This window comes from Phocoena sinus, chromosome 2 (assembly GCF_008692025.1).
Source record: "Phocoena sinus isolate mPhoSin1 chromosome 2, mPhoSin1.pri, whole genome shotgun sequence".
Classification (NCBI taxonomy): Eukaryota; Metazoa; Chordata; class Mammalia; order Artiodactyla; family Phocoenidae; genus Phocoena; species Phocoena sinus.
The window spans coordinates 132,291,369-132,313,922 of NC_045764.1; the positions used below are offsets into that span (position 1 = coordinate 132,291,369).

At 37.9% G+C, this 22,554-nt stretch overlaps 1 protein-coding gene across 3 annotated transcripts in view; it reads right to left on the reverse strand.

Annotated features, from left to right (window-relative positions):
• DLGAP5 (DLG associated protein 5) overlaps positions 1–22,554 on the reverse strand; it is a 41,789-nt gene that overhangs the window by 10,428 nt on the left and 8,807 nt on the right. For all 3 annotated transcript variants that reach the window (XM_032621621.1, XM_032621622.1, XM_032621623.1), the window contains exons 4-14: positions 22,171–22,233; positions 20,636–20,720; positions 20,443–20,562; positions 19,232–19,302; positions 17,106–17,380; positions 16,234–16,358; positions 15,713–15,842; positions 13,157–13,242; positions 12,230–12,390; positions 6,283–6,375; positions 2,749–2,968 (exon numbers count right to left, since the gene is read on the reverse strand). In XM_032621621.1, coding sequence (XP_032477512.1) covers positions 2,749–2,968; positions 6,283–6,375; positions 12,230–12,390; positions 13,157–13,242; positions 15,713–15,842; positions 16,234–16,358; positions 17,106–17,380; positions 19,232–19,302; positions 20,443–20,562; positions 20,636–20,720; positions 22,171–22,233 — 1,429 coding nt within the window. The remainder of the gene's footprint in view (positions 1–2,748; positions 2,969–6,282; positions 6,376–12,229; positions 12,391–13,156; positions 13,243–15,712; positions 15,843–16,233; positions 16,359–17,105; positions 17,381–19,231; positions 19,303–20,442; positions 20,563–20,635; positions 20,721–22,170; positions 22,234–22,554) is intronic.

The following is a 22,554-nucleotide window of genomic DNA, read 5'->3' on the forward strand; positions in this document are numbered from 1 at the left end:
AAAGGAAACTAAACCAGAAACAACAAAACTCAGAAAAATTTGGAAGCGTAATATAGATAGATGAGTGGGATATTACTTAGTAGACTCAAGAAAATAAATCCTAAGCCACTAGTCAGGAAAGATGTGAATCAACCCAGTTTAAAACGCAGCACCTCTCAAAAGAATTGGTGGCCTCAAGAATCTCTGCAAGCAGAGGTAAAAACAGGAAGATTGGTTCAAAGTCAGTTTAAAGAACAATTAAGAGTCCAGATTCCTTTCCTCATTATGCACAGCTGGGAAACTGTCAACAACCCCCTCCCACCACCAAGATAAAAAAAACTAGAGGCTTATCTCCCCAGAAAGGTGAAACAGGGCGTCTCTGGTTTAGGGGATAAAGTTGAGAGACTGGTACTATATGGAAAAGGGAGGATTAAATGAGTATTATTTAAATTGTTGATACACTCAGTTTCCCTCCCCCCATGTGGCTCCTGAAAGACTGGAAGCCAGAATTATACCCTCCAGGCAACAGATCAGAAGGATCTTCTCTGGGGAATCCAACTAGCCCTGAGAAAAGACTTAAATACAGTGATGATGTGCAGGTTCCCAGCATAATGGTGCAGCTAAATCACCCCACAGTAAAGACCTTATTACCCACACGCTGCCGTGCAGAGTCCCACTCTTAACCATAAGCAGGCAGTGAATGATCATCAGACACCCGATGGAAGACTCTAATATGAGAGACAGAAACCAAAACCAAACAGATGAGAGTATCTTGGAACAAATTATCCAAGGGAAGAATACGTAAAAGCTATCGTTAACGTCTGTAGAAAAATAAGACAGTGCACTTATGAAACAAGTACAGAATGTTATAAAATGGAACATTCAAAGACTAAGAAAGAGTTCTTGGGAATTAAAAACATGATAGCCAACAGGAAAGTTGAAGAAATTCAGGAAGTAGAAGAAAATGACAAGTACAGGAAAGAATGATAAAAACAGTCTATTTACCAGGAGAAAGATAAGAGTTTCTGAAAGAAAGATCAGAGAAAACCAAGGAAAGTACATCAAAGGAATAATTCAAGAAAAAAATCTACACCTTGTTCAGAGAGGGCTGTAAACAATACCCCAAGACTCCTTTAAGCATTGGAAGTGGTTGCCTTTAGGAAGTGACAAACGGGATGAGTGGGGCTTCCTGGGGACTTCTGTTTTGTAACAAACCTCATATAAACTATGAGTCCTACAATTAAAACTCTATTGAGTTCTATAATTAAAAATCAATTTCAGAAAGATCAATTTTGATCAAAAACCTTGATCTCTCTAGTCATAAGTACCAAGACAGCTCCCTGAAAGAATAGACAGTGGTGGGCCCATAGTCATGGAAACCACTAGGATCCTTGGGAAGTAAGTAACAAGGACCCATGCCATTAGCAGTGAGGCAATTCCTGGAGTCCAGGGAGTGCAGCTGCTTGGTGTAAAGGAAACACACCAAAACCACACACTAGGTGTGATACCTAAATTGACAGGGAGGTAATAATATACTTGAGGTGATAAATTTACATTTTAATGTAAATATTAAGTAGCAACTCAAGTTTATTGTCAGAAATCTTCCAAGTGGACACACCTAAATAATAGGAAAAAAAATCCCTTCTCCTGATTAGTACTTAAAGAGGACTTAGCCCCTTTCTCCTTGAAAATAAACATCTAGCACTTAAAGCATTAATAGAAGTGTCGGGCTTCCCTGGTGGCGCAGTGGTTGAGAGTCCGCCTAACGATGCAGGGGACATGGGTTCATGCCCCGGTCTGGGAGGATCCCACATGCCGCGGAGCGGCTGGGCCCGTGAGCCATGGCCGCTGAGCCTGCGCGTCCGGAGCCTGTGCTCCGCAACGGGAGAGGCCACAACAGTGAGAGGCCTGCACACCGCAAAAAAAAAAAAAAAAAAAAAAAAAGGTGTCTACCAAGATTGAAGGAACAGATTACCTCAACTATGACCTCTCATTATATGGCTTATATATAATTTCAATCTAGGTAAATAAATTCAATCTAATAAAGATAGCCTATGAAAAATGGCTATTGAAAAATACAACCAGAGTTAGAAAATCATAAGAAAGAATGGTTTCCTGAAGTAGTAAAAGCTGGTTACACTGCAATATTTTAAAATTAGGAAAATGGGGGACTTCCCTGGTGGTTCAGTGGCTAAGACTTCGCGCTCCCAATGCAGGGGGCCCAGGTTCGATCCCTGATCAGGGAACTAGATCCCACACGCCGCAACTAAGAGTTCGCATGCCACAACTAAGACCCGGTGCAGCCAAATAAATTAAAAAAAAATTTTTTTAAATAAAATAAGGAAATTGGTACATTTACTGTATTTCAAAAAGATAAGAGGAGGGGTTTCCCTGGTGGCGCAGTGGTTGAGAGTCCGCCTGCCGATGCAGGGGACACGGGTTCATGCCCCGGTCCGGGAAGATCCCACATGCCGCGGAGCGGCTGGGCCCGTGAGCCATGGCCACTGAGCCTGCGCGTCCGGAGCCTGTGCTCCACAACGGGAGAGGCCACAACAGTGAGAGGCCCGTGTACCGCAAAAAAAAAAAAAAAAGATAGGAGGAAAATTTTTACTCTAAATGAAAATTAAACCAAATCCACCTTCCATAAGCTATTTCTCAGAAATCACAAAAAACACATAAATCTTCATGTGAAAACTATTTTTCACCTCTTACACAAGCTCCCATCCAACCCAAATATTTCCGTTTAGTAGTCTCAGCAGAAAAACTAACCTGAGAATGATTTAACAGGACTTTCAATTCTGAAAAATCCAGCATCAAACACTATTTTATCCACTTCCTTTGGCATTGCAGAGGCTGCTGCCTCAGCATGTTCTTTCTGCTTAATTCTCTCTCTCACTGCATTTTTTATGGCAGCTAGGCGATTTCTAGCTGCAATTCTTCCACCATCATCCTGTTTGGGTTTACTCACTATACCTGAGACAACTTTTTTCTGTGAAGAGAAATTATGACTTATTAAAGGGATTCATTACCATCTTATAAGAAAAACAAATAAGGCATACATGAAATACTCAACACATTCATCATATACTTACCAACCTCCTAATACGTGCTAAAATGCTTGGGGGGGGTGTTGGACTTCCTTGGTGGCGCAGTGGTTAAGAATCCGCTTGCCAATACTCGGGACACAGGTTCAAGCCCTGGTCCAGGAAGATCTCTCATGCCACGGAGCAACTAAGCTCGTGCACCACAGCTACTGAGTCTGCTCCCAAGCCCATGGGCTACAACTACTGAGTCCGAGTGCTGCAACTACTGAAGCCCGCGTGCCTAGAGCCCGTGCTCCACAATAAGAGAAGCCACCGCAATGAGAAGCCTGCGCGCCACAACGAAGAGGGGCCCCGCTTGCTGCAACTAGAGAAACTCCACATGCAGCAACGAAGACCCAAAGCAGGCAAAAATTTAAAAATAATAAATTTTTAATAAATAAATAAATAAAATGCTGGGGGTCAAAAGGTAAAGGACAAAGTTCCTGCCCTCAAGGAGTTCTCAGCTTCACAGTGGAAGAGCTAGATAAGGACACTGAGAAGAATAAATGTCGTGTTAGAAATAAATTCAGAGGGCTGAATTTATCAATTAATCAACCTTCAGAGGCACCAAGAAAGGCTTATAGGAAGTAGCACCTGAGCTGAAATCACAGCTAGGTGGGCTACAAGATGGGATGAGGAAAGGGCTAGGTAGAGAGAATAGCATGTTTGCAAAACCAGAAATGAAAGAAAGCACAGAGGAGTTGGCAAGAGGTAAGTAACAGCTAATTATGATCCCTCACATGTAACCATTTTGAGGAGCTACATTTACACAGAGGACAAAGTAATAGAGGTTACTGATGATTTTTAATCAGGAGGTTAACATTATCAAATCTGCATTCTGGAAAAGTCACTCTGTGTCCAGCCTGGAGAATGGATTGGAGGGTTACAAGCCAGTTTGGAAGGCGATTACTTCAGGGATACTGGAAAAAGATGCTAGTAGTTAGATTACGGAGGGAAAAATGGAAAAAAGTAAACAGATTCAGGAGATATGAGGAAGAATTGAGAGGACTTAGCAATCTTTTAGATAGGTGGAATGAAGATGGTGAAATACAGAAAGGAAAGGACCACAGAAGATAGCCAGGTTTCTATCTTGGATGCCTGGAGGGATGATAATACCATTCTCTGAGACAGGGAAACATCGATGTGTGTGAAGATGATTTCAGTTTGGGATACACAGATTTTAAAGTATTACTGTGTCAGCAGTAAGAGTGGTTTGAAATACAGATTCGGGAATCATCGCCGAGTGGGTAAGATTGCGCATGAAGAATATGGAAGGAGAGAAGAGAGTTGAGGTAGGAACTGGAGTATCACAAACAAGGGATAAATGGAAAGAAACTTGCAAACATGACTGATAAAAAGGGACAGAGGTAGGAGGAAAATCAGTATAAAATAATTTCAAGAAAGAGGGAGTAGACTGTATTTAATGCTGCAGAGGGACTAGACTTTATAATTAAGTACCTAATAACTGCAGCAATTAGTGGATCAATAACCTTGGTCATAACTGTTCTGGAAGCATAGAGGGGGTGAAGCTGAATTGCAGTGAGTTGGAAAGGTAAGTGGGAATCAAAATAGTAAAGACAGAGTATAGACAACTTTTTCAGGAAGTTTGTCTGTGACTGGGAAGAAAGAAATGGGAATGGGGGAAGGGGAGGTACAGATAACTGTAAGAGATGTGGACCTCACATGTTTAGCTGTTGTTGTTTTGCTTTTTCCTAATGTAAACAGAGATAAGACCCTTAAACATATCTAAAAACTGATGGAAAAAAGAGGGAAAGATGAAAACAGGATAAGTGATGGAATGAGAGGCAATGAATAGGAGGTAGAAGGGAATGGTAACAAAGTATAGGTAAAAGACAAAATTTATTTTATTTGTCCAATATCTTAACAGTAGCCTATAAATAAAGTAGGAGGAGAGAGACACCTGGTGATAAGGGGCAGAATTACAAGGCTCTGATATACTACTGTACTGATACAGCCATTATCTGCATCACTGATGATATTAATGTTTCCAGGACTAAGTACTCAATAAGAAATATCCACAGTAGCTTCAAAATGTTCAAGCATCCTTTATTGTTTAGTAGATTTAAAACTCATTCAATCAATTTTGTCAATATCCTTTGAGTCTGTCATAACAATTAGTAAAATAATTTTATTAAAATGTTTCTTTAATACTCTAACAGCATAAACTCCTAAGGATTCAAAACAGTTTTGCTATGGATTACATAGCATGATAAAGTACCAATCTAGAGACCTGATTTTATAACCACAGGCATTTTTCTAAAATCTAAAAGGAAAACTGGCAATGCTCTACTGTGGTTTGAGAAGCATTCATCTGAATCAAAAACTCTGAGTTTAAAACATTACTAGAAAAAATTCTACAAATAGATAAGAATGGAAGCTATCATGATAAAGTAATAGGAAATTTTACAAGATAAAGTATAGGAAGAAGACAGACATTCTAAAGAGCCATTGTTTCTCTTTCTTTTCTATTTAAAAAATTCTTTCAGGACTTCTGTGGTAGTCCAGTGGTTAGGACTCCGCGTTTACATTGCAGGGCGCCCAGGTTCGATCCCTGGTCGGGGAGCTAAGATCCCGCAAGCCACACGGCATGGCCAAAAAAACCCCAAAAAATCTTTCGTTTTGAAATATTTCATACAAAAGCACAGCCTACTGGATAAGAATAGGAATTCTGGAATGAGAAAGTCTGGCCTGAAACCCAGTTCCACCTTGGGCAAGTAACTTAATCTTTCTGGGCCTCATATTCCTCAACTGTAAAATGGGGATAACAGTACCCACCTCAGGAGGATTGTTGAGGATTAAATGGGTTAAAACATGTAAAGTATTTGGAACAACATTTGGCACATACTAAGCATTATATAAATTATTTACTTCTACCATTATTATTACCAAAAAATGTATAAACATAATTTAAAGAATAAAACAAACACACACATACCCACTATGTAGCAACTCAGAAGCTCTCAATCAATCACAGCCCCAAATCAATCATAGCCCCTATCCTTCCTCCCTCCGGAAATAACCATTCTGAATTTTGCATTGCTCATTTCCTTTCTTTCTTCAAAGACAATCAGCACATTGTAAGCAATATATGAAACTTATTTTAAAAAATGATAAAAAATCTGAAGCTAAATGTTTATAAAGCTTGAAAATAAAAATTATTTAGAGTAGAAGAGTCTATATTAGAAACCCACAAACTTACCCGAAAAACTTTTTTGCTTGTATTGTTATTGTTTTGCCACCCAGATTCCTCAAGTTTGGTCAGATTGTTGAATTTTTGATTTACGTCTTCTATCTATTAACAAATAAAGCACAAGTTTATCAGATTAATGCTAACCACATTAAAATTACAAACTAATAAACTGAAGCTTCAAAAAAACTGAGAATGGCAACATAACATTAGACTAAATCCCCCTGAATTTAGTATTCAAGTGAAAAACTCTTATAGTAAAATTGTTCATTGTTATTTTTGGTGTTACAGACCTTCAAAATCTACATAAAGAATGTCATATATGGGGGCCTCCCTGGTGCCGCAGTGGTTGAGAGTCTGCCTGCCGATGCAGGGGACACGGGTTCGTGCCCCGGTCCGGGAAGATCCCACATGCCGCAGAGCGGCTAGGCCCGTTAGCCATGGCCGCTGAGCCTGCGCATCCAGAGCCTGTGCCCCGCAACTGGAGAGGCCACAGCAGGGAGAGGGCTGCGTACCGCAAAAAAAAAAAAAAAAAAAAAAGAATGCCATATATGGATAACTCTCCTAAATTATTTTTGATCACTAAAATGGTAGGAGAGATATCCTAAATTACACAATATGAATACAATCTCTCTCTCTTTTTTTACAGGACATCTTGGTTGCTTCCAAGTTTTGGCAATTATAAATAAAGATGCTATAAACACCTGTGTACACATATTTGTGTAGACATATGTTTTCAACCATTTGGGAAAATACCAAGGACTGTGATTGCTGGATTGTATCATAAGAGCATGTTTAGTTTTGTAAAAAACTGTCAAACTGTCTTCCAAAGTGGCTGTACCATTTTGCAATGTACCACCAGCAATGAATCAGAGTTCCTGCTGCTCTCCATATTCACCAGCATTTGGTGTTGTCAGTGGTTTGGATTTTTGCCATTCTAATAGGCATCCAGTGGTAGCTTATTATAGTTTTAACTGGCAATTCCTTAATGATCTACGATGTTGAGGCTTATCTTGTCATATGCTTACTTGCCATCTGTATAACTTCTTTGGTGAAGGGTCTGATCAGGTCTTTTCTCCATTAAAAAATCAGGTTGTTTAAAGGGTTCTTTGTATATTTTGATACAGATGTTTGTATCAAATATCAGATACATCTTTTATAAATATTCGTTTCCCAGTCTGTGGCATGCCTTCTCATTCTCTTCACACAATCTCATTTTAAAAGATTCAAATAATATCCCCATCCTTCCGGTATTTCCAATCTCCTCCAACGAGGTAACCACTGTCAACAGTTTGGTAAACTTGCTTCAAGACCCCTTACTATGCATTTATATTCATATGTACTCTCAATCTCTCTCTCTCTCAGAAAAAAAATGTAAATGTCAAAACGACTCAGGATTACATTTATGATCACTGATTTTCAACAAGTTGCCACTGTAATTCAATGAGGAAAAGACAATCTTTCCAAGAAACAGTACTGGGAAAATTGGATATCCTCAAGAAAAAAGTTGAATTTAGACTCTTATCTATACCATACAGAAAAACGAACTACAAATGGATCACAGACCTAACAGTAAGAGCTGAAACTATAACACTTTTAGAAGAAAACATAAGAGAAAATCTTTGTGACCCGTGGTTAGGCAAAACGAGTTCTTAGACATGTACACAACATAAAAGAAAAAAAGTTGATAAATTGAACTTCATCAAAATCAAAAACATTTGGGACTTCCCCGGCGGTCCAGTGGTTAAGACTCTGAGCTCCCAATTTAGGGGCACGGGTTCAGTCCCTAGTCAGGGAACCAAGATCTTGCATGCCGCGCAGTGTGGCCAAAAAATACAAAAATCAGAAACATTTATACTGCAAAAGACATCATTAAGAAATTATAACAGAAGCCACAAATTGGGAGAAAATATTTGCAAATATTTCTGATAAAGGACTTGTATCCAGGATACATGAAAAACACCACTCAGTAATAAAGGCAAACCAATTTAAAAATGGGCAAAAGATTTTACTAGACATTTTGCCAAAAAAGACATATGAATGGCTAATAAGCACATGAAAAGATGCTTAACATCATTATCAAAACTACAGAGACACTTCTCACCCACTAGGATGGCTGTATTAAAAAAGACAGACAATAACAAGTATGGATGTGGTAAAACAGGAGCACACATTGTTGGTGGAGACGTAAAATGGAGTAATCACTTTGGAAAACAGTTTGGTACTTTCTTAAAAAGTTAAACATAAATTTACTACATGATCCAGCACAATCTAGGTATTTACCTGAGAGAAATGACAATATATATCCACACTCATATCTGTATATGAATATTCATAGAAGACTATTCATAATCACCAAAGAGTAGAAACAATATAAATGTCCATCAATTGATAAATATAGATACAAGCTACAACATGGATGAACCTCAAAAACATCATGCTAAGTGAAAGAAGTCACATACAAAAGACCACATATTGTATTATTCTACGTAATGTGAAATGCCCAGAAAAGGCAAATCTACAAAGACAGCAAGAAGATCAGTGATGCCAGGGCTAGGAGTGAGAATGGGGATTGACTTGCAAATAGGCAGGACGGATCCTTTTGTGGTGCTAAAAATGTTCTAAATTTGGATTACGGTCAGGGTGTGCAACTCTGTAAATTTACCGACAGTCATTGAATTGTACACTTAAAACAGGCAAATTTTTTTAACATCTTTATTGGAGTATAATTGCTTTACAATGTTGTGTTAGTTTCTGCTGTGTAACAACGTGAATCAGCTATATGTATACATATATCCCCATATCCCCTCCCTCTTGCATCTCCCTCCCTCCCACCCTCCCTATCCCACCCTTCTAGGTGGTCACAAAGCACCGAGCTGATCTCCCTGTGCTATGTAGCTGCTTCCCACTAGCTATCTATTTGACATTTAATAGTGTATATATGTCCTTGCCACTCTCTCACTTCGTCCCAGCCTACCCTTCCCCCTCCCCGTGTCCTCAAATCCATTCTCAATGTCTGCGTCTTTATTCCTGTCCTGCCTCTGGGTTCTTCAGAACCATTTTCTTTTTTTTTAGATTCCATATATATGTGTTAGCATATGGTATTTAAAACAGGCTAGTTTTATGATACACAGATTGTACTTCAATACAACTCTTAAAAAAAAAAAAAGGCCCCAGCAGCCAGTTTGAAGAGGCTGTCATTGGCCAAAGCTGAGAAATGAGCATCAATAAAGACAGTAACTGTAAATAATGAAAACACATCAAATATCTTTAAATCCATAAATTAACAATGATAGTAAGAAACACAGAATTAATTGATCACCATCAAAGGATACTAGTTAACCAACTCATCAATATGAAAACTGGTAAATGTATATAAAAACTGCTCACAAAGTAATGCTTATATTATGAATAAACACTATTCACACCTGGGCCATAAAGTTATTGAGACTATCATGTTCCCTTACTCACTTTTCTCTAGACGTAATAAATTGTTTTGCTTTTTGTTTGCTTAGTTGTTCATGTGTCTATCATCGATTCAGTCTAAACTCTGCACAGTAAGTATAAATCTCCTCTTAAGGACTTCCCTGGTGGCGCACTGGTTAAGAATCGGCCTGCCAATGCAGGGGACACGGGTTCGATCCCTGGTCCGGGAAGATCCCACATGCCGCGGAGCAACTAAGCCCGTGCGCCACAGCTACTGAGCCTGTGCTCTAGAGTCCTAGAGCCACAACTACTGAACCCACGTGCCACAACTACTGAAGCCCATGTGCCTAGAGCCCGTGCCCCGCAACGAGAAGCCACCGCAGTGAGAAGCCCACACACTGCAACAGAGTAGCCCCTGCTCGCCACAATTAGAGAAAGCCCACGCGTAGCAACAAAGACCCAACGCAGTCAAAAATAAATAAATAAAATAAATTTTAAAAATAGAAAAGAAAAAAAAAAGAATGCATTAAATCTCCTCTTAATAAAAAACAAATCAGGTATTTTACTCAGTTCAGCTTTCCAGAGACAGGTCTGGTAGAGCCCCTGGTCCCCTTGTGCTGGTCAGGAAGTGCTGCTTCCTAAGCATGCTTCACACATTCTTGTCTCCCCTCGGCCTCAATTCTCTTGGCCCCTTGTTGGGGATCCAACCCACCTCCTCCTCCATTCTTGGCTTACTCCCTCATTTTTGTGAGGTACTTTCTCACTTAGCTTGCTAAGAAAGAGTGCTTGGGAGGTAAAATCTGAGACTGTGTGTGTTTGGAAAATGCCCTTCCACCCTCACACTTGATTGGTTCGCTACAGAACTCCAGGTTGGAAGTTATTTCCCTCAGAAGTTTGAGGGCATTGTTCTCCCAGCTTTAAATGTTGCAGTTGAGAAATCCAAGGCTACTGTGATCCTTGACCCTTTGTATGAAACTTGTTTTCTCTCTGGAAGCTTCTACAGTTTTCTCTTCATCCCAAGAGTTGTACAGTTATACTTAATGGCATACGTTGGTGTGGGTCTACACTTGATTCACAGTGCTAGGCACTCAGTGGGCTCCTTCAATCTGGAACTCATGTCCTGCAGTACTGGGGAAAATTTTTAAACCATTTCATTGATGATTTTCTATTCTTTCAGTACTCCTTTTCTGGAATACCTATTATTTGGATACTATACTTCCTAGATTGGTCCACTTCCTCCATCCAAATACCTTTCTTCTTATTTTTGCTTTGGCTTCTTTCTTTCAGGTTTGAGGCTTTCTTGAAATGTCTAATAGTTGTTGACTATAGGTTCCTGAAATAGTAATTTATATGCTTATTTCTAAAATATGCTCAAAAAGCTACAAAGTATCATCTCCTCCCATGCCTCTACTGATCTTCCTAGTGATTCCCTCTCTCACAGCACTTTTTTACATTAGATTGGAATTATATATTTTGTCTAACTCACTAATCAAACTACAAACTCCTTTGGGGCCGAGAATGTGCCTTATTTTATCAACTCCTAGTACAATGTTTGGCACACGGTAGGAACTCAGTAACTGCTGGATGAACGGAACTACTAAAGACTAGATTTACTCATCTTCTCACATGTAGAATCATTACAGATTATTCAACAGTTGAATATAATCTCAGTTTCCAACCCAAATAGAAATCATACTGACAATATAGGGGAGGAGAAGAAATCAGTCATCAAATTTAGACAGCACTTGGGACTTCCCTGGTGGTCCAGTGGCTAAGACTCTGCACTCCCAATGCAGGGGGCCTGGGTTCGATCCCTGGTCAGGAAACTAGATCCCACATGCCACAACTAAGAGTTCACATGCTGCAACTAAAGATCCTGCATGTCACAACTAAAAGATTCCCGAATGCCGCAACTAAAAGACCCCGCATGCCACAACAGAGATCCCATGTGCTGCAACTAAGACCCGACGTAGTCAAATAAACAAATAAAATAAAAATTTAGACAGCACATTACAGTTTATAAAGGTGCTAATATCTCATTTAATATTACAGGCACAGGGACTGCCCTGTTGGAGCAGTGGTTAAGAATCCGCCTGCCCATGCAGGGGACACGGGTTCGAGCCCTGGTCCGGGAAGATACCACATGCCGCGGAGCAACTAAGCCTGTGCGCCACAACTACTAAGCCTGTGCTCTAGAGCCCACGAGAAACAACTTCTGAAGCCCGTGAGCCACAACTACTGAAGCCCATGTGCCACAACTACTGAAGCCCACGTGCCACAACTACTGAAGCCCACACACCTAGAGCCCATGCTCCACAACAAGAGAAGCCCCCGCTCGCCACAACTAGAGAAAGCCCACGCTCAGCAACGAAGACCCAATGCAGCCACAAATAAAGAAAGAAATACATAAATAATATTACAAGCACATAAGTAGCTAATACTAACCCTTTTATACTACTGTTACCTCATTTTCAAAAAAACCAAAAAAACAAAAAAAACAGACTCAAAGTATTCAAAATACTTGACCACATACCTGAAAATTAAGCATATCCCAAAATCCATCCAAATCTGTACAGGTAGTTTCCTTTTCACCTCGTTTATATTCACAATTGTCCACCAGTCCTTCAAACTGTTTGAACCTTTCTTTCATAAGGAGTCTTGTTTGACCAACTGCTGTGCGAATAAGATCTTTAGCTAAAAGAAATATGAGGTTTTTAAAAGTTAAAGGACAAGACAGGACCTTTACTGCAAGCCAACCAGCTGATAAGACGACCTCATTCCAAATATCCTACAGTTACAGAATCAAATTCTTACTTTAAAGCAAAACAAAAAATATCTACTACAAAACTTTGCCATACAAATATTGAGCATTTACTATCTGCTTCAATTCCTGCTAAAAATTATCAATATACATTCTCATACATATTGCTACACGGTAAAGAGCATTCTACCTCTCCTTGTATTTTATAAGAATTCAACGTCAAACAACTCACTGCACATCAGTATCTAAGGACTGATGTGGCAGTACACAAATGACTTTTTTCTAAATAGCTTTCCTGAATAGGTAAGGTTGGAACTTTTCAGAAAACTTGATTGATTTTGCTTTGATTTCATATTGATTTAGGTAATTTTTGTTCAGAAAATATTTTTGTATAATTAAGCAATACCAGCTATAGCTGTCATTCATAAAGTCACAGTAAAAAAATCTAATAATAAAATAGGCAAATGTCTAACTCTCAGGAATCATAGTCAATATTCTAACTACTTATATCTTTTAAGTCAGGTACCATTTTAGCACAGAGATATTAGTGAACATATGTGAGATATGAAAAATTCTTGCTATTTTGAATAACAATGAAATTATAAAGTTGGACAACACTGGATTTTTGTGTTTCAAATAAATGTAACCATGTTAAAAAAAATAAAGGTAAGACATAAAAACATATAAATGTGCCCTCACCATCATCTGGAATGTCCAATTCAAGCTTTCTGTCCCACTCAAGGCAGTGTGAAGTTAACTTCTCAGTTTCTGACTGGAGAATATATCTAAAATGATGACATACATTAGCACTATGACAATTATACAACATTAACTTCCCAGAGCTGATGCTTAATTATTTTATGAAATGTGATATGTTAAAATCCATAAATACAATTTGATATTCTATGTATGTCCATCCTTCCACACCTAAAACTTAAGTGGATGGTTAATGCCAAGAGCCCATTTTTCAAGCTAATATTTCTAGTCTTTTCTGTTCTTATTTTTCAGTGGCTAAGCAGAAAGAATCAGACATTCCTTAGTTCTGTTATTTTCCATGAAACTAAGGCGAATTCAATTGCCAAGTGTAAGATGAAGCTAAAAACTGCTAAGTCTCAAATTACTGTAAGTCTCAAATTACAGTGATAGGGCCTTACAGATTCTATTAGGCTTTGCTTGTCCAAAGGCAGTGGTTCTCAACTGGGTCAATTTTTCCTACCAGGGAATATTTGGCAATATCTAGAAGCATTTTTGATTGTCACGAACTGGAGGAGTGCTACTGGCCAGGGATGCTACAAAACATCCTGCAATGCAGGGGACAGACCCCACAACAAGAATTATCCAGTCTAAAATGTCAGTAGTGCCAAGGTTAAGAAACCCAGGCTCGGGCTTCCCTGGTGGCACAGTGGTTAAGAATCTGCCTGCCAATGCAGGGCACATAGGTTTGAGCCCTGGTCCGGGAAGATCCCACATGGCACAGAGCAACTAAGCCCATGCCCCAGAACTACCGAGCCTGCGCTTTAGAGCCCGTGAGCCACAACTACTGAGCCTGCGAGCCACAACTACTGAAGCCCACACACCTAGAGCCTGTGCTCCGCAACAGAAGCTACCGCAATGAGGAGCCCATGCACCGCAACGAAGAGTAGCTCCCGCTCGCCACAGCTAGAGAAAGCCCACGCACAGTAACGAAGACCCAACGCAGCCAAAAATAAATTTAAAAAATAAAATAAATTTATAAAAAAAAAAAGAAACCCTGGCTTAAAAATTTAAACTGTTTCTTTACAAAAACATCCAAGCAGGAAAACTGAGGATAGTTTTTCTTAGAAGAATAATTTAGCTGCCTATGTCCAGTGGCAACAGAGAACAGCTTAATTAATAAGAAAGAGACCTGGCTTGGATCTGACATTATTTAGTTGGATAAATTGTTTATCATCTCAATGTCTCAGTTGAACAACACAGTGGATTAGCTAATCTCTGAAAGATCTTATAATTCTAAAACATTATGCTCTAAAAACAATTGAAGTGGTTCCCCAAAATATAAAAAGATACTCATTCATAATAGAAAGAATGGATATTAGAACTAGAGTAAGGGGAATTCCCTGGCGGTCCAGTGGTTAGGACTCCAAGCGTTCACTGCAGGGGGCACAGGTTCGATCCCCGGTCGGAGAAATAAGATCTCATATACCACACAGAGCAGCCAAAATAAATAAATAAATAAATAAAATAAACTAGAGAAAGCTAGTATTTTTTATCTGTTTGATTGGTAAAGCTCAAAAATTGTTAACATTGTATTGGAAAAGGTATGGGAATTTTCTTGCTATATTCACTCAAAGATAACAGAATGTAATCATTTTCTGTGTGATGTGGAATGTTAAGGCCTTTCTCGAAATGCACGCCTCTGATATGCTTCCAAGGCATTTAGGTGACATGTTGAAGTTCCCCAAACAGGATGTTAATTTTCAATTCAGTTAGAGAAACATAATCCTATCTCATAATTTGGTGGGCCAAAGAGCCTCCTACCATCTCCCATTATCCTTCTTTTATAAAATAAACTTTAATTTAGTTCTTTGTGGAGGAAAAAAAAAAGGTATGAGAAAATAGGAACTCCCATACCTTGCTGGGGGGAATGTAAATTGAGGTCCTTATATACTTGTACATGAGAAAATTGAAACATATACAAGTTTGTTGTTGGCAGCCTTGATTGTAATAGTAAGAGACTGAACCCAATGTAAATAACCACCAACAGGGACCTATTAAGTAAAGTATGGTATATCCATATTATTGGATACTATGTGTCCATTAAAGAACACACACACACACAGACACACACAAAAAACAACATGAGAAAGCTCTTTAAGTACTAAAATGGAATGTCTACTACATTTAACATTAAATGAAACAATATTAAAAATATATATATATATGTTTATGTTAGTTTACATATGCATTATCTACCTCTGGAAATATTCACAAGAAATGAGTAACATTTGCCTCCGTGGAAGGTTCAAACTATCCCTGGGAGGCAGAGTTGGGAAAAAGACTTCTCACTTGTACCTTTTTCTACCTTTTGAATTAGGAACCACATGAATGTACTAGTTACTGAAAAAAATCATTAAAATTTAAAAGATAAATGAAAATCACCCAAAATTCAATTTCCCCCAACTCATCTATTATATTCAGGTTAAAAATAGTATAATTTTGGTTTTAAATGTCTAGACATTGATACAAAATTCTTACACTAGGAACAAATGGACAAACCTGAAATATGGCACATCATGTTGTGGCTGAGATATCTGATCTTGATTTACTTCAAGTGATGAGACTTCTTCTTTTATTGAAAGGCCATCTGAATTTTTATTAGTAGTTTCCTTTTTATTTAAAACATGTTCTATAGATTAAAGAAAATATTACATATAAATTTCAAAGCAGCAACTCATAAAATGACATCCCCCACAAGACAAATTTTTTTAAAGCCTTTAATTTTTTTCAATGTTGAATTTTAAAATTTTATTTCTGACTCAATGATTTCATTCACCACATATCCTCTAAAGTGTCTCCTTATATTCATCTCCTCAAATTTACATTTATTTCCCCCCATCTTCTCAGTCTGTATTCCTTATTCCAACTCTTTCTCTCTCCAGACATCTTTCCCCATATTTTCCCATCTCTCCTGACCCTGAGATCACATCCCTGAACTATATGTTGAAAAGGGCTCTAAACAAATGTCTGATAAATCACAATCCAGAAAAGCAAGTAAAAAATTAATTAAAATACAATACCTTTATTCCAAACTGTGAGAGAACCCAAAGGACATTGCAGTTTACTTGAATCTTGATGTACTGTCTTGGCAGAGAAAGTTTTACATTTTTGTGCCAAGATTTCTTTTGTTGCTACAGTCTTATCACTAAAAACAATAGCAAAAAAATACTTTATGAAACATGAGTCTCCTATATCTAACTGAAGGATTTCAAAATGATGTTACTTTTTAAAAACCTGGGATTTAATAGAAATATGTTTCTATTTTTTTTTAATGTGTCTTTCTGGAGGGGAAAAATTTAAACACCTATAGTGGAATGTCCATCTTTACTAATTATAATGAGATCCAAAGACTGTGAAGATCTCTTCACGGAACATAAGCACTCATAGTCTTGGATGCTGCTGAGCAGTTTCTAGTAGATTTGCCGCAAATTTGCAGTCTTTGCAAAACAACCTTGCTGTTTCTCTTAATGATTCCAACTGATTTTCCCCCCACTTTGCAAGTTAATTATCTTTCGCTTTAGAAGTAGTTTTTCTAAAGTAATACTCGGCAAAAAAACAAACAAAAAAACCCCCAAACCATGTCTGAACTACAGTACTATAGAAATTTCTTCCTTCTAAACATTTATTTCTAAGTATTATAATAAAGACACTTATAAAAAGCAAAAAAACACAAAGTGTACCATGAAAATAATGATAAAAACAATGTATAGGAAATACCAAAACTGTCAAATACATTACTGTAGCCTTCTGAAGAATTTTTTTAAAAGACCAAATTTTCATGATTTATAATTAACTAACTAAATATTAACTTTTAAAAAGCACAGGACAAATCTAAGAAAGGCATTTGTTAACCATCTTAGCAAGGAATTCATTATTAACATTAAATTCTTACACTTCTGTGTTTAAAGGGGTCCAGGTATAACTGGGTGTCAAGAAAGCACTGGCACTTCTGGGAGTCATAGGTGTTACTTGATAGGTCTTCAGACCATCTAGTGGCTGAAACATAAAATCTTTAGGTGCAAAGGAATTCTTCCCCTTCATTTTTGCACTATTTGTCTTAGATAAATTTTCCATTTTTGATAAGACACCATCTGGATCCATTCCAATTGTTGTACTGGTTTGTGAATCCAAAGTACTTTCTTCACTATCAACTTTAAAAGAAATGGCCTAGATGGGAGGAAACAGAATGGAGTAAGAATTTCTCTTCTGGGGATATATTCAAACCAATTTTTACAGGCCTGAAAATATGAAAGTTGAGATATGTGTCCCTTGTGCATAATTTAAGAGAAAAAAATAAATACAATTAAATGTAAATATGGAATCAGTAGCCAGCTAACTAAACCACTGTCATGATCCAGAGAGAGACAGAACCAATCCTCATTAAAAGGACTAAATAATAGGTTTTAAGTATTAAAATTAAATATATGAAAACTAAGGTGGAAAAATTACCCACCTAACAAATATCTACCTTTTTATTTAAATTATGTTGATAATTACAATGGTTGAGAATCAGAAATCCAATGTTTATTGGATGACTACTATTGTCAAGGACCAAATCCTCTTTTAAAATCACCTTGATTATAAATAAATTTATCATGAGAAAAATATTTTTCAGTGTGATGACACAGTGAGATTAACCATATAAAATGTGAAGCTTATTTTCTCTGTCAATTTAATTATTTGGTTTTTTTAAAACTGAGATATAACTGACATATAACATTATATTAGTATCAGGTGTGCAACATAATGATTTGATATTTGTATATACTGCAAAATGATCTAGACGATGAGTCTAATGAACAACTGTCACTACACAAAGTTACAATTTTTTTTTCTTGTGATGAGAACTTTAATGACCTACCCTCTTTGCAACTTTCAAATATACAACACAGTATTATTAACCATAGTCACTATGTTTTATAGTGAATTCCCAGGACTCACTTTGTAACTGGAAGTTTGTAACTTTCGACCACCTTCACCGATTTCACCCACCCATATAAACATAATTTTTAGAGGTTTTTACATTTCTGATTTTTAATTTTTAGTTAAGAATCTAGCCACATTTCTTATACTTTGGCATAACTTTTTTTTTCTTTTAAAATAAATTTATTTATTTATTTTTGGCTGCGTTGGGTGTTCATTGCTGCACACAGTCTTTCTCTAGTTGCAGTGAGCGGGGACTACTCTTCATTGCAGTGCATGGGCTTCTCATTGCAGTGGCTTCTCTTATTGTGAAGCATGGGCTCTAGGCACATGGGTTTCAGTAGTTGTGGCATGCAGGCTCAGTAGTTGTGGCTCGCGGGCTCTAGAGCTCAGGCTCAGTAGTTGTGGTGCACGGGCTTAGTTGCTCCACAGCATGTGGGATCTTCCCGGACCAGGGCTCGAATCCGTGTCCCCTGCAGTGGCAGGTGGATTCTTAACCACTGCGCCACCAGGGAAGTCCCTAACTTTTTTTAAGGTTAAGGAACTGTGTAGCATGGATTATAAAACAAGGCATTGGGGCCTCAAAATTGTGGCTCTTTTTTGAAGACTCTACCACGTACTATGGTAGACGCTATCAGAAATGTTAGGTTATTTAATTCTTAAAACTACTCCATGTAGGTATTACGGGTTGGAGATGGGAAAACAAATTCCTAAGTTGTCCAAGGTTATATAGCTAATTGGAAGCAGAGACAATATTCAAACTCAGGCCTAACTGAATCCAAAGTCAATGCATTTCACCCTACTCCATCCTATCTCTTAGCTAGTTCCCACATGAAGGTTTCGGTCAGCTGTGTTTTTATCACTTTTCTCTATTTCCTGTTAATCAAATTATGCTTTCTCCACCTATAAAACTCTGAGGATAAGACACGTGAAAAACAACAGTAAATCCTCCTGATGCTTCTTTATGGTTCAAGAGATTTTAACACATGTGTAAGTTATCTTCTTGAAGCAGTGCTATATGCTTAATTTCAATTTTATGAAAGTAGCAGTGAGATTTTCAAAGTACCTAGAAATAAACAGATGTTTATACTCTACCTTGTCAGGTTTTGTTTCTAGCTTTTTGGCAGGTCTTCCTTGATTTGGTGCCTCTGTTTCTGCTTCATTATCTAAAATAAAAGTGAAATAAGCCATCCATTTAGACTAGATAAAAAAATGCTGCATTAAAAGTACTAGGTAATTTGGGAAAGGAAAACAGGCAATAGGAATGTATGTCAAAGAATTTTATGATTAAAAGTCACATTATAAAATAGGAAAAAAATAGATGAAATTTCCTGCCAAGTTTAGGCCATCTGTTTTCAAAACAAAAGTGTTAAGGTATTTTACCTTTTGCCTCTGAATATCAAATATATATTTATTATAGAAAATTAGAAAAAATTTTAAAAAGCACAAAAACAACAACAATCAAAAATTTTACCCAAGCTTACACTACTCAGTGGTAATCACTATTGACACTTCGGAGTACGTTTTCCCAGTTTTTTCCTATGTTCACATTCACATACATATTTTAGAATTTCAATCATACTGTTCAGAGTTTGAGCTGATTTTCTTTGCCCACTTAATACGATTAACCATGTCATTAAGTGTTCTTTCATACATTGTTCTTAAATGGTTACATTGTATTCCACCAAATGGATGGACTGTAACTTATTGGGGCCATTAATTTTTCACTTTGAAGCACTGCTTACACCAATTCAGTACTTCAACATTTGAGCACCCACTGTGTGCTAACGGGATATCGGGGCACAAAACCTATCTTTGGGAATTAGAATCTCCATTTCCTCCTCTCCTACTCAAAGAAGTACATGATGATTTTAAAAATTGAACACAGGGGCTTGCCTGGTGGTGCAGTAGTCAAGAATCCACCTGCCAATGAAAGGGACACGGGTTCGACCCCTGGCCCGGGAAGATCCCATATGCCGCGGAGCAACTAAGTCCGTGTGCCACAACTACTGAGCCTGTGCTCTAGAGCCCAAGAGCCACAACTACTGAGCCCACGTGTCACAACTACTGAAGCCAGTGCGCCTAGAGTCCATGCTCCGCAACAAGAGAAGTCAATGCAATGAGAAGACTGTGCACCGCAATGAAGAGTAGCCCCCGCTGGCTGCAACTAGACAAAGCCCGCACGCAGCAACAAAGACCCAATGCAGCCAAAAATTAATTAATTAATTAATTTAAAAAAATTGCACACAAGGAATTTCAAGTACCAAAACATCCTAGCTCAGTCACTGATCAAGAAATGTTCTTACCATTAGTAGCCCTTGTCACTGGCTTTCTTGCTGTAGTAGGCGGGACTGTTCTGGCAATCTGCTTTGCTGCTTGAGTAGCCGATCGAGTCATTCTCACTGGCGGCATTACAGGCTGTATAGCTGTGGGAACAAATAATAAAATCAAATGTTTGTGGTAATTTTAAATTATTGTTGTGGCAACATCAGAACTTACCTTTTTTCTCCTTGTCCAACACTTTCTTTTCAGAAGCCTGTCTTTGACCAGGTCGGATTGCTCGAACATCACTCCCATTATCAATCTATTCAAAATATTAGGTACTATGTGATTTAATTGCATAATGAACCAAACCACCACATTTTTAATGTGTAAATTGACCCCTCATTTGAAACCTGATATTGTAAATGACTCAGCAAAAAACCCACTACCCCAAATAAAATGAGATGAAGAAACAAGTTTTCCATTATATACATTTCCTTACAAGCTTTTTCAGAAACCTAGAATTTAGAAAATGCTAACAAGCTAAGCTATTAAAAAAATAACTGACTATAATCTTCTGAGACTCCTTAAACATACCAGGCATGTTTTCAATTCAAGATCTTTGAATTTTGTCTAGAAAATTCTTCTCCTGGAAGAAAGCTCTTTCCCACAGTTCACTCTTTTACTTCCTTAAAGACTTCATTTAAAATGCCACCATCTGGGAACTTCCCTGGTGGCGCAGTGGTTAAGAATCTGCCTGCCAATGCAGGGGACACAGGTTTGAGCCTTGGTCTGGGAAGATCCCACATGCCACGGAGCAACTAAGCCTGTGCACCACAACTACTGAGCCCACACACTGCAACTACTGAAGCCCGCATGCCTAGAGCCCGTGCTCTGCAACAAGAGAAGCCACCACAATAAGAAGCCTGCGCACCGCAACAAACAGCAGCCCCTGCTCGCAGCAACTAGAGAAAAGCCTGCGCACAGCAATGAAGACCCAACACAGTCCAAAATAAATAAATAAATAAATAAATTTATTAAAAATAAAATAAAATGCCACCATCTCAGTGAGGCCTGATCAAAATTCCACCCTACACCTACTTCAAAACTCCCCACCTCCCTTCTTCTTCTTTTTTTTTAATCTCCCCCATAATACTTAATACTTTTGACCATCTGACACACTTTTTTAGTGCTATCTCTCATGTAAGCTCCTTGAAAACAGGGAATTTTGTTTGTTTTGCTCAGTTATATTCTAGAGCCTAAAGGAACATGGTAGTGACTCAAATTCATTGAATACATGAAACTTAGCTTCCTCACCTGACAAAGAGGCATACTATTTCCCTCTTTGCCCACTTGATTTTATTTTAGTAATCCTCCTAATAAGTTTATCCATAACCGTGTTTTGAAGACCCATAAGTTTATAACACTCACCCTGTATGCTTTATATTCCTATCTGCACTTCATGGTGACATGGGATGCATAATAGAAGCCCGGTAAACAAACAAAGGAAAAAGAGTGTGGCACAGAGTTTAGTATAGATCTCATAAGGGATGTCTGGGCAAAGAATATTTTAAGTGACTATTTCCTTAGCATCTAGCCAAATCTGTTCTGCCACCATACCAAAACAGTGATTTTGGTAGTACTATTGACTCTAGTAAAATAATTACTATGCTTGAAGATGGTATTAGATTAAAAATAAATGTACTTACTCTGAGGAAAAAAAGTACAATTTGTCATTTTAGTAACAATGACCTACTAACTATCAACTTTACCTTTGTCAGCTCCATTTGGTCTTTGGCCTTTGACCTTGTAATCCGTACACAAGATGGAACAGCCTTAAAACAGTCAAAAGAAGATAAAGTTAAAAAAATAAATAAATAAACTGGCAAAATTTACTTTCATTATGAAATAAAGTTTCCATTTTAAATTTAAATTTTATCCTTAATAATTTATGGCAAAAAGATACTTGCTAACTTAATTTTTTTTTTAATTTAAATTTTAATTTTTTTGGCCGTGCCGTGCAGCTTGCGGGTCTTAGTTCCCCAACCAGGGATTGAACCCAGGCCTCTGGCAGTGAAAGCACTGAGTCCTAACCCCTGGACTGCCAGGGAATTCCCTAAGTTATTGTTTTTTCTGGTTCTGGCTTGATTTAAATT